The following is a 12,104-nucleotide window of genomic DNA, read 5'->3' as shown; positions in this document are numbered from 1 at the left end:
TCTGCAGGTCGCTGGCTTTTGGGGAATGTGGGACACATTAAGAAAACAGAGATGAGGACATCGTTTTTTTCTTCTGTGGGTAAGTGAACTCAGAGACCCAGCCCTACAGCAATAATGTAGACATTTCAGGCCAAGAATTTTGGCTTGGAAACTCCTGCATGCTCCATAAATCTCTACCAGGAAGTATCTCTGGTCTGCCTCTGGGGCAGAACCTCAAAAGGGAGGACAAAATCAAACCCAGTTTTGTCTGAGGCATTAGAAATCCTGCTTCAAAACTGCTAAATTCACCACTGGATCCAGGTGCCTTCAAGTCACCTCCTGGTGCAGCTGACACCCTCATGTCCCTGGGGCAGGCAGCCTCGTGCTTTCCATAGAATCACAGAATCCTTAAGGTTGGAAAAGAGCTCTGAGATCCTCAAACACAACTGCAGCCCATCCCACCATGCCCACCAACCACATCCCTCGGTGCCACATCTCTGCAGTTCTGAACCTCTCCAGGGACAGTGACTGCACCACCTCCCCATGCAGCTGTGCCAACGCATCACCACTTCTCCTGAGAGGGGATTTTTCCTAATATCCAAGCTGAGCACAGGACAGATTCACAAAACTTCTGTCTCAGCACACAGCAAAAAACGATCAATGGAGAAGCTTTGTACCCATGAGAGCCACATCTACGTGAAACATCTGGGTTGGGTTTGTGCTGCACGCACAGATGGGACTCGTAGCAGACAGCAGCTGCTCCCCTTGCTCCTCACCTGCTTCATGGACAGAGGCATTTGGGAGTTCTGCATCATTTTTCCTTTTTCCAAAAGAGAAATGCTTCTTTCTGGGTTTATCAGTTTGTGTGCAAGGAGCTGCCACAGCCCAAGGGGCTGCAATTGGGGCTACTCCACAGCTGCAAAGAAATGCCAGCAATTCCCAAAATCCCTTGGTTACTCTTCCTTTGCAGTGATGATGTTTGGATGGTTGTATGGTTTTATGATCTTTAAGGATCCTTCCAACCCAACCATTCTATGGTCCTATGGTATTTATTGTCTTTAAGGTCCCTCCCAACCCGACCATTCTATGGGTCTGTGATACTATACTCAGGTGATGCTGACATCTCCTTCACACTGTTGCACCAACCCTGATGGACAGGAGGCCTTGGTGCAGCCAATCAGCCCCTGTCCTCCCAACATGGCCCATGGGCATCTCACCCAGCACCCAAAAATTCTTCTTGTTCTCCGCCAGCATCATTCTGTTTGTAATTCTTTGTAATGTCCTGGATGGAAAACATCTCACAGCTAAATGTTCACTTGCCAAAATATGTTGTTCCAAAGTAACTGGCAGAATTTGAGAACTGCAAAATGTAATTGATATCCATGTTCTGCCTGTTTTATTTTGAGGTGTGGCGTGGCACACCGCCAACAGGCTGACATTGCAGCACTGCAACACTGCCTGAAAAGTGACAATTACTGCCCTATTTCAACAGATAATCACCAACATCTGGTTCATCGCAGGAGATCAAAGTGCTGCCCTGGATCAAAGCATTCTGTCTTTGTCATGGTATCAAGGTTTGATTTATGGCTCTGCAAAGGCACAACTCTCTTTATTTACGTGTGCAGATAAAGGGCTCGGGGCGCTTCCAAAACCAGCAGAGCACCACTTGTAGGGCAACGTCATCGATTTGTGTAGCACGGGAGCATCCACCAATGTCATGTGCAGAGAGCACTGAGCTCTGATGGGGTAAAAAACAGAGCTCAGAGCTCCAGATCAGGGCAAGCAGTGCAGCATTTCCAATGCCAGCCATGAACCTTATGGATCCAATGCTGGGCCCCCGCTGGGTCTCAGATCTCAGTGTTCCTGCCAGTGGTTGCTGCTTGCACCAAAGAAGAGCATGGTTTACACCCAGGACTTCAGCTGAAAGCTGGGCATGAGAGCACATGCAAAAGCAGTGATTCAGATATCACTAGGAAGCTTATTTTACTTCCACTAAGCACCAATAAAAAGCTGCTTCCATGCAACAGCCAAAGCTTCTTCCTTTCCATCACAGATCATGGTTGCTTGCTTTGTCAGCAGGACAATGTCTCACAGACATGGGTCATTGCATAGATGCTAAACTGTGCTTAGGGTGCATTAAAGTCCTCATTGATGACTTAACACATCTGTGGGATCAGCACAAGCCATGGGTGAGTTTATCCAGCTAAAACAATTAACTGATACCTATGAATTAGCTGTACAGGTAGTGCTTTACAGCGCTGAGATGTTAATTGAAACTTCAGGTTTTATAGGGCGTTTAAAAGCAGCCATAAGAAACTTGGAAATGTCAGATATTTGCACAAGTTGCAAAACTCCATTTTGGAGCCTCCTCCAGAATGAACCAGCCCAGTTCCCTCCCCCCACAAGACCCCATAGTGTTCCAGACCCCCCACTGGGGCATGCTCCAGAGCTTCAGTGCCTTTCCTGTAGTAAGTGACTGAACAAAGCTCCCTGCCCCTCGTACTGCGCTCCAGAGGATGTTCATGCTTTGACTTCACCTCCAGCAGTCCCATTTCCCATGCAGGCATTGGGACCACACAGCAGTACTGCAGGACATCAGCACACTGAGAATATCCCAGCGGCACGGCACCAAGTTCTCTCCACACCCCTCCAATGTCTGCTCTCGAGGTTCCCTCGCTCCCATCCTACCGCAGCACAAAGCCAAGACTCATCCACTTGCAAAACACACCTTGCACACAGCAGGATGGTGACAGCATGCCCAGACATCACTCACCAACACACAACACCTTGGCACAACACGCTGCGCCCATGCAACCATCGCACAGCCCGTGCAGCACGCAAAACCCCAAAGAAAACCCCGTTGTTGTTGCGCTGCGCCTCAGGGGACACCAGCATCCCGCACCACACTCCACCATGCCCGCAGGTGGTGGGACACGGGTGGGAGATGGCAAAGGGCTGGGTGCTGACTCAGGGTGCAGGGAGGTGCCGGGTAGGGAGGAGGGTGCCGGTTTCGGCCCCGGCGCAGGGAGCCAGGCTGGCAGGGGGCCAGAGTGCTGCTGGGACAGGCTGTGCTGTGGCAAACAGGGAGTGCCGCCGTGCCGTGCCCAAACCTTGGGCGCTGCCGCCCACAGGGACGGGCAGAGAGGCAATGCCTCTAAGCAGCACCGGGCATGGCCCTGCCTCTGCACGAGGGTTTGGAGGATCGATTGTTTGGAGCTCAGGGTGATGCTGTCTCTGAAGGGACATGCATCAAGGCATGCTGGAAATGGCACTGGTTGGGTCTTCGCTCGGCTGCCCTCTGAGGCATGTTGAGGGACTTCAAGCCTGTGAAGATCCACCATCCTGTGCATCCCTCCTCATCGCTCTGGGAGAAGCCTCACGGCTCAGGTGCTGCTGAATGACAGCAGGGGACAGCTTCCCTCAGCTTGTAAGGGGTCTTCTGCTGGCCCACATGCCACCAGAAGCTCCTGGAGAGAGCACACATTCCAAAAGGCTCCAGGTGGAGCTGCATCCCCTCGTGCTCTGATAGTGGGCTCAGCTGAGCGCTGCTGGGACAATCTGCCGTGCGCTTCCTCCTGGTTCCCAGCGGACACAACACCCACACCCCCTCACTCCTCTCTTTATTTACAGACACAACATCACGTGGGGGTGTGGAAATGAGAATCAGCAAGCATCTCGCTGAGCACCTGCCCACCCAGCAGCATGGAGCCTGCAGCAAGCGCTGTACAAGCACCGCACGATGGGGCAGCAGTGGAGCCCTGGCATGGGCTGAGCGCACAGCACTGCGTCTGATGGCTGAGCCTCACCTCTGCCTTCAGAGCCACCTACTTCCACCGGCCGCCCACCATGGTCTTCCCACGGGCAGCCTTTGACCTAGATGGGAAGCAGAGCGGGCAAAAAGGTGTTAATGGAAATGAAAAGAGGAGAGAGATGGGTACTACTGGAGCACCCTCAAAAGAGGACCAAGTTATTGCTGGTTGATGCTTGCAAGGAAGATCTTCAGCAGCACCTTCCCTAATGTGGGGGTTGAGCCAGTCGGCGGGTTTGGGACTCTTTGGAACAAGCTCATGTGTCCTACTATGTGTTTCCAACCAGCCCCCATGGCCTCATTATGCTCCTCCCTCCCAGTGAGCATAAATAAAGGACCTCCAGCTGTAGGGGTTTAGTGATTGTTGTGGGATCCCTCTTCTGAGGCTGAGGAGCTGGGACTGGCTGTACTGAGCTGCTTATCCAGAACTGGGGGAACAGGTGCTCTGGGCCAGCAGGGAGGTGGAGGAGGAGGTGATGATGGTGGTGATGGCTTGGACAGTCAGCAATGGGCATTTTGGGCGTGCTGAGAGTCACCAACCCCACTCTGATATCAGTCCCCAGAACAGTCCCTCCCTCAGCCCTACTTCTGATGCAAGGTCAGCCCCAGGTGTCCGTGCAGCACAGGTGTGATGGGAGGCATGCAGCCTGCACTTACCCTTTGCTGCAGCACCAGGCCACGGGAGGGCAGAAGAGAAGAGAGATTTGGTGTAAGTGGGGGAAATGCTGCTAACTGCCTGAAGGGAAGGCTAGGAAGAGCTCATGCAGGATGAGACAGGGGAATGACAGCAACACAGTGCTCCTGGGAGAACAGGTTAAATGCCCACCTCCACCCTAGGTCTCCCAGTGCTGTGCAAGGGATGTGTGGACCAGCTCCCATGTTTTCGTGGGACTGCACAGCTCCCACAGCCCATGGAATCTCCGCTCCCATACAAGCTTGGGGGGAGGGGGTCCTTCAGGGCTTCCCTGAGGTGGTGGGTAGGGATACAGCAGGGATGGGGACAGCTGGAGGCATGTGTGACCTGCAGGACACGCGGGGCTCTATGTGGGTCTATTTGGGGGCACGGGGAAGCTGGGGGCTAGTGAGGGCTTCTCAATGGGAGCACAGTGGCACAGTCTGAGGTCCCTGCAGGTGTGTAAGGATGAGGCGTGGGGCAGCTGGGAGAAACATGGGGTGAAACTGAGTGATGAGGAAGGGTGCTCGGCCAGGCTGGGTACTTACACCTTCTGGTGGTCACTAACGCGATTTCGGAGGACATTGATCTGCAAGAGAAATGCAGGTGGGTGGCAAGGCTTGGTGGGATGCCCCATGCCAAGCTGGGCACTGGTGTCTCCTGATGCAGCACAGCTTGCATCCAACACGCAACTCTTCCACATCAAGAGCTGGAGACCCAGCCAGGGAGAGCCAGCAGAGAGGAGCTGGCAGCTCACCTCGTACTTCTGCCGCTTGAACTTCTCCTGCAAGTCGAATTTCTCAGCCTCCAGGTCACGGATGGTTTGCCACAGCTCCTTGGCTTTGTCCCTATGGGAAGAGACAGATGATGTCAGCGTGGAAGGGGGATGCGGCAGCAAAGGGATGGGGCAGCGATGCCACCCCCTCCGCGGCAGGATCCGTCCCATGGTGTTGCAGGCTCCGTGCCCGGTGGGGCCGTGCTGGGCAGTCCCACGTGTGTGTCGCGCTGCGGGGACACGCGTGTCCCACGTGTGTGAGCGTGGCTCCCTCTGATGGCCGCCGCTGTAACCCGCAGCCTGGCACAGCACGGAGGTGGCACAGCCTCGTTCAGCCCTCCTGCAGCATCCCTACCTCAGCTTGTCTTCGCTGAGGTGGTCGATGTTCAGAGGCTTCCGCCGCTCGCTGAGGATCTTTTTCTTCTTCTCCCGCTCCGTTTGCTTCTTGCCACCCTTTTTCTCTGACTGCAGAAACCGTTGGAGCCCATCAGAGGGAAGGAACCCACCTGGCCTCTGCTCTCATCCCCAGCCCTTCCTCCCAGCAACACCCTCTGTTTTGGGATGCTCTCAATACGTCCCTGTCCTCTTCTGCTTATAGGAACCCCTCTCTGCAGCACCACAAGATGCTGTGGGACCAGCTTGTGGTCCAGCCCCTCCCCACCCCAGAAGCACCAGCACCTTTGCTGCAGCCCCACGTGCAGCTTCACACCTTCTGCATGTAGCCTCCGAAGTGCAGCATGTTGGAGAAAGCTTTCTTTTTCCGAGCTTCTTCCTCAGCCTTCTTCCGTGCCTCCTCTTCTTCCTTGCGAGCTCTCTCCTCCTGCCAGGGATTGAAGTGGGTCAGGAGTGCAGACCTTGTGGACCAACGTGCACAGCTCGATGGGTTTGGGGGGGTGGGGGGTGGGCCATGTGCTGCAGGGAGCCCCCAGCCCTGATGACACTCACAGCCATGCGGGCCTGGCGTTCCTTCTCCCTCTCGCTGCGGATGCGCTGCTGCTCTGCCCTCTCTGCCCTCCGCTGCTCCTGCAGAAGGAGAGGACCATGGCTGGGGTGTCCCAGGACATTCCCTTTGTCCCTCGGCATCCCTAATACCCCAAGAGCCCCAGGGACAGGTCTGCTGCTCCCACATCTCCGTATGGGATGGGTATTACAGCAGATTCCCCTGGGAACCAAATTTGGCTCAGATCCCAGTCATTCTCTGGCAGGGACATGGGACATCTTGGGTCTTGCTGTTGCAGAGAGTGTTGGGGCTGTTTGCCCATGAAGGGGATGGGCTGCCCACGTACAATCCTGTCTTTGAGGGAGATGAGCTCTTCTTCCTCCTTCTTCCTGCTCTCAAAATGGGCTTCGATGAGGGCCTGCAGCTCATTCAGGTCCTTCTCCATGCGCTTGCGGTGGATGTCCTGCACCAGACGAAATGAAGGTGATGGCTGTGCTCACAGTGGTGAAGCCCTCTGGGAGCTGCTGAACACAGCAACACCACAATACTGCTGTTAGATGCACTCACATCGAAATCCAGGCGCTCACCATCGGGGATTTTGGGAGGCACCAGGTTGGGCATGAAGGGCCTGGAAGGTGAGCCGGAGGTTGGGAGCTGGCAGTGGGGAGCTGGGATGGGGCAGGGCTCCCACCCATGCACTGCTCTGCCCAGCCCTCCTCCCTGAGCCCCACAGCCCCCAGCAATGAGTGCTTGTGGAGGACAGGGAAGAGTCCCATGTTTCTCTCTCTGTTTTTCTCCCTTCTCTCCATCTTGCAGTCCCTGCCCTGTTTTCTTGCTTTTAGGGCTTTGCTGTCCCACGTTCCTTATGGATCTCACTGTGGCACTAAGCTGCAGTGAGAGCCATAGAGGAACAGCTCCTAGTTCAAACCTTGCACCAAAGAAAATGCACCAACACTTACTTGGGTTTGGGCTTTGATTCACCTGTGGATCCCCAGGAACAGGAGAGAAAGGCATTGTTAGTGGCATACTTTGACCCCAAGCCCCACCAAATCCAACCACCCCTTCCTCTCAGCAGTGCAGGCACATCATCCTCCACCAAAGCAATGCAGTGAGGCGTCCATCTGTGTGCCAACATCTGGGACGTGCACTGATGCTCCAGGCATTCAGGGTATGTATTGTGAAGGGACAGTGCCTCCTACCCCTAACAGGAACAGGGATGGATGCCTCACCTTCCCCGGGCTCCTGCTCCCGGTCCCCCTCACCACCTGTGGAACATGGGATGTGTTGGCCCTGGAGGGGCCGTGAGGCTGCCCCAGCACTGTGTTTGCCCCCACCACAAAGCCCAGGAAGGACATGGGGAGGGCAGGCCCCTCACCCCCAGGCAGATGGGGAGAACCCCGGGTCCTCTCCAAAGACGAGCTTTGCAGGAGCTCAGGCTGGGAAGGCACCAGCACTGCCTTCTTGTTCCATTTCCCGGGGTGAATTTCTTACCTAAGCAGCATGAATACATCCCTCCTGCAGATCTCCTGCTGCCCCTGCCCTGCTAGGGATGGGGCCAGGGCAGCTCTGCCCAATTTACTGCAGATTGTCTCCTTTCAGCAGCAGCTGAATTCAAAATTCAACATTGAAAACCCCGTGGCAAGGAGGCAGCATTGTGGGAGATTGAAATGGCCAAAAAGTGTCCTTCCTCCGCTCCTGCTTTACCTTCTTCTGCTGCTTTTGTTTCATCTTCGTGTTCTGTCTCAAAAGTAAGGGGGAAAGTGTGACCAGAGCATCCACAGGACCTCTACATGTCCCTTACACTCTGCATTGTGGCCAGCAGGTGTGACAGCGTGGGGACACAGACCACACACCTTCTGCCGTGGTTTCCTCTGTCTCCTCTTCCTCCTCGTCTACCTGGTCCTCCTGACCTGTGCAATAAGGACAGGGTCAGTGGGACGGCCGCAGCTCCTGCTGGCTCCCTACAGACCCCCAGAATGGGACAACTCTGGCACTGGGTCCAGGAGACCTGAAGGAGAGGGAGCTAGAGGAGAAGGAAGCAGAAAGTAAAGGGCTTTGCTCAGGCCCTTACCCAAAGGTAAGGCGTGGATGAGGGGGAATAAAATCCAAGGACTCAGAGCCCCCTCCTGGTTTTGTCCCTCGTTCCCTCCCCAGCTGTGCCCTGGGACCCCATAGCGGAGGAAACTGACTGTTGCTCTTCTCCATGCAGCAAAGAATGAAACTGTACGGCATAAATCTCATGCATGGCACTGTTGGAGCATTTTTCCACTGGAGGGAGCAGTACCCCCACGAGAGTTCTGTCAGAGCCCACAGGTCCTGTGGGAGACGTGTGGTCCCACAGCAAGAGAGGAAGAAAAGAAGACAGCAACCCATGTTGAGATGGAAGACAGAAAGCACAGAAATGAGAGCAGGTCGGCACAGCAGGATGGGGAGAGTGCAAAAAGCAGCAGAGGAGAAAGAATGAAAGAAAACCATTTCCCAACCAGGGAAAGGCACAGGACACACCGACCCGCAATACATTCACAGCAGAGGTGGAGAGATGAAACAGAGAAAGGTGCAGTAACTACCGTCTTCTTCCTCAAGCCATTCTTCCTCTTCTGAGCCGGGGAGGAGGGAAGGGAAGAAGCGCAGAGGTTAGTCAGGTGCCCTAAAGCTGTGGGGCAGAGCTATGGTGTGCACGAGGTGAGGACTCCGACCCTTTGCTTTTAGCTCTCAGGATGCTTTGCTGTGCAGCAGCCCTGAAGCAGCAGGAGCCCCAGCAGACCCCAGTTCCCATGCCCACCCCATACAGACAGCCCCACTGCTGCAGCATGGGGTTTGGTCCTGCACCACGCTGATGGAGTTGGGGGTTCTGCCTGAGCATTGTTAATTCAGCTGGAGCTCCAGCGCCTGTTGAATTACTGTGCTCACACTTCTGCACGCACCCACATCCAGCATTGCCACCTCCCTCTGTGGGCCAAGGATTTCCCTGAGAAAATTCAGGGTGGCTTTGGTCCTACCGATGGTTGAGGTGGAGGAATTCAGAATGTGGTCCCATTGGCCTTTTCTGCTCATTCTGCCCATGGCAAGGAAATCAACACCACCACTCAAGCAAAACCCCGAACCAACAGCACCTGCCCTTCCAGCAGCAGGAGGATCACCTACCTTCTTCCACATACTCCTCTTCATATGAGTGCGCAGGGGAGAAAGGGAAGAGAAAGAAGACGTGGGTTATTGCAGTGACCCCCATCGTTCCTTAGCATCAGTCTCAGGGTGGCTGTGGATGCTCTGTGTCCCCTTACCTTCCTGCTCCCTGCAAAGTATGACACAAAGAAGCCAAGTTGCAGCGATCTGCTGCAGTGGGGCTGAAGAGGAGCTCCCATTTCCCAAGGGCTGGAGACCCCTTTTCATGGAGGCTCCAGTGACTGCTTGGCTGTGCTGGGAGCTGGCAGGGGAGACAAGTCAAGACCTGAATTCAGCAGGAACTGAAGTGCTCTTGTGGCACTCCTACAGTGGTCAGAGCCCAGGTCTGTTATGCAGCTTGAGAGGATCAAGCACCCACGGTATGAAAGCCTGTCAATGGCCCCAAAGTCCTTTCCTGACCTGAAGGGAGGGGATGTGCCAAGGGGAGGCTGGGTACAAGGTCTGACCCACTGCTGATGCCCAGCTGGTCTCAGCACAGACACAGCAGTGATGCCTGTGGTCGTGGGGAGATCCTGAAGTGCTCTCACATTGTGTGCTGGGGCAGCAAGCACAGCTGGACCCCCCTCCTGCAGGAATGCAGGAATAAGGAGAAAGAAAGAGTGTTAGAAACCATGCCACTTACTGCTCATATTCTTCAACAACCTCTTCAGAGTCCGACATGCTTGCTTATCTACCAGAATGCAAGGCAAGATGGAAAAAGCAAGGGTTAGGAGCTGAGATAAGGACAAGCACAGCTTGTCCTGCTGCCTCTACCCAGAGCACTTGGAGCTGTGAGCTGTCCCCAGCTGGGCTGTGGCAGTGATATCTCAGTGGAGATAAGGTTCCCCCGTCCCCTTCCACCCCAGGATCACAGCTCACCATGGATGAGAGGCAGGAGGTTGGGCACAGCCCCATGCCATGCTGATAGCTGCTGCCAGGAGTTGTGCCCAGGACACACAGCTCTCTGTGCTGGAGCCATCCCAGGGTACTGCCTTCGCTCAGGGCATGGGAAAATCACCCAATGATAATGCTCAGCTTGGTTTCTTCCTGACTATTCTTAGCTCAGCTGTGATATGATGACTTGCAGAGATGTTCTGTTATCTCCACTCTATAGCCCTGCACAAGATCTCGGTGAGACATCCCACCCTCCGAGAGCAGAGGGGCAATGTGAGCTCAGCAGGAGCACTGCCCTCCTGCTCCCAGCCCTGAGGCTGAGTTGAGCCAAAGGCAGCAGTAAATCACAGCCGGGCGTAGCAGTAGGGCTGACATAGCATCTTCCTTGCACATCCATCTCCCTCCCAGTTGTGCCTGGGTGATATCACCCAGTGTGAGGCAGTCCTAGAAATAACCTCCCTGTGCCCAACCACCTGTTCGCAGAGCAGCTCCTCACTCCCACTGGGCGTTGTAGGAACAACTGCTCCTGACTGCATCTGTCGGGTATTTATTACCCGGGATGGGTAGGAGAGGCGTGGGGATCACTTGGTAAGGATGCTGAATGCAGGATGGGGACCCACAGACGCGGGGAAGGCGCACAGCAGTGGGGATGCCTCAGTGTGCCACGCAGCTGTCAGATCTCCCTGCTGAGCGGTGACTCAGGAGGGGCTTTTTGGAGACCAATGAAGTCAGAAGACAGCCCCGACTGCCTCAGATTCACTGCCCAGCTGCAGCCATTTCCCCCTTCCTTCTGGATCAGCCCCTCGACCTTCTGAGCTGTTATTTGGAACACAGCACAGCTCTGCTGCCCCCAGAGATTGGCCAAAACCTTTGCATGGCTGCTGGCACCTGGGCTCCCAAGAGCAGAGATCACTTCCTGGCCAAGATGCATTCCCATTCACCTCCTGCATCACCAGATCCCACCATGCATTTTCTGAGAAAAAACAGCAAAACCAGAACTGTTGAAGGGGCACACAAGAAAAGCCCATGGTACACTGGAACGTGGCTCTAAGAAACGTCTATCCATCCTCTGCAACTGACACGGAGATGGGATAAATATTCCAGTTCAGGCTTTGAACGCTCACTCTGAAACCACCAGGAGTGCCCCAGCTCTGGCACACACTGCAGGCTGTGCTGGTGCTCCTGCAGGCGTTGTATCTCTCCCGGCATCACCAGGCCTCCAAGCACACCCCAAATCCTTCCCAGCTCCTAACGATGCTGGCACTGCTGCCGACAAACCCACCAGAGAGGGCTCTGATGCTTTACCCCGGGGAATGCCTCCACGGCAGGGAGACAACCCAATCTGAACAGCTGGACCACACCAACCACAAACCAAACCCCTGCGGGATCAACGCCTCCTAGAGCTGAGCATCCCCAGCCTTACCTGTGCCGAGGTCCCACAGAGCGGTGGGTGCTGGCGGCTGTCTGGGAAGGGCTCCGTGGGGGGCAGAGGCTTTAAGGTCCCCCCAGCGCCCACCCCGGGGCGGGCAGAGCCAGCAGGAATGTGCCCGGCGCCCAGAGAGGAATGCAACACTTGTGAGCTGCTATTTCGGCAGCAGCGGCCCCAGCCCCCTCTGTGCTCCCCCTTCCCCCCCAGGAGCCCATATAAGCCCAAGCTATTGTATGGCCTCAGAGATTTGCTATTTTAAACCCGTTGGATGGAGATACGTGAGTGCCCGAGGGGCTGACACAAGCCAGCCAGCTGTCACCTCCCAGGGCTGGGGACGCTGATAAGGCAGCGCTTCGGACCCGACCCTCTGCTGCAGCCCCAGATGCTGTCATACGAAAGCTCAGACTGCTTTTATCCCCCATCCCAAGATATCTGTCTTAAATT

General features: G+C 55.2%; 1 protein-coding gene and 1 long non-coding RNA gene across 11 annotated transcripts; both read right to left on the bottom strand.

Annotated features, from left to right (window-relative positions):
- Nucleotides 1–1,554: 1,554 nt before the first annotated feature.
- On the bottom strand, nucleotides 1,555–1,906 carry LOC146542610 (uncharacterized). The gene is made up of 2 exons (XR_014879888.1): nucleotides 1,794–1,906; nucleotides 1,555–1,717 (listed from the first exon to the last, which is right to left on the bottom strand). It is a non-coding gene; the product is annotated as an uncharacterized LOC146542610 (long non-coding RNA).
- Nucleotides 1,907–3,582: 1,676 nt separating this feature from the next.
- Nucleotides 3,583–11,790, bottom strand: TNNT2 (troponin T2, cardiac type). Of its 10 annotated transcripts, none has more exons than XM_010724037.4 (18): nucleotides 11,655–11,790; nucleotides 9,981–10,028; nucleotides 9,457–9,467; nucleotides 9,320–9,337; nucleotides 8,743–8,772; nucleotides 8,029–8,085; nucleotides 7,880–7,912; nucleotides 7,405–7,440; nucleotides 7,135–7,156; nucleotides 6,743–6,803; nucleotides 6,522–6,638; nucleotides 6,181–6,258; nucleotides 5,945–6,055; nucleotides 5,591–5,700; nucleotides 5,218–5,308; nucleotides 5,009–5,049; nucleotides 4,445–4,450; nucleotides 3,583–3,852 (listed from the first exon to the last, which is right to left on the bottom strand). In XM_010724037.4, exons 2-18 carry the CDS (start codon nucleotides 10,016–10,018, stop codon nucleotides 3,804–3,806), a joined length of 909 nt encoding a protein of 302 aa, XP_010722339.1. In that variant the 5' UTR covers nucleotides 10,019–10,028; nucleotides 11,655–11,790; the 3' UTR covers nucleotides 3,583–3,803.
- Between the last annotated feature and the right edge of the window lie 314 nt (nucleotides 11,791–12,104).

The sequence above is a fragment of the Meleagris gallopavo genome, chromosome 28 (genome assembly GCF_905368555.1).
Source record: "Meleagris gallopavo chromosome 28, MGAL_WU_HG_1.1, whole genome shotgun sequence".
NCBI lineage: Eukaryota > Metazoa > Chordata > Aves > Galliformes > Phasianidae > Meleagris > Meleagris gallopavo.
Note: the sequence above shows the minus strand (reverse complement) of the source record. Positions and strands in the feature narration are given on the sequence as shown.

Coding starts and splice junctions, on each gene's coding strand:
- TNNT2 (XM_085210141.1), bottom strand. CDS start 10,018: ATGTCGGACTCTGAAGAGGTTGTTGAAGAATATGAGCA. Junction 7,441..7,879: donor AACAAAAGCAGCAGAAGAAG/GTAAAGCAGGAG, acceptor CATGTTCCACAG/GTGGTGAGGGGGACCGGGAG. Junction 5,309..5,590: donor CTCAGCGAAGACAAGCTGAG/GTAGGGATGCTG, acceptor CTCTTCCCATAG/GGACAAAGCCAAGGAGCTGT.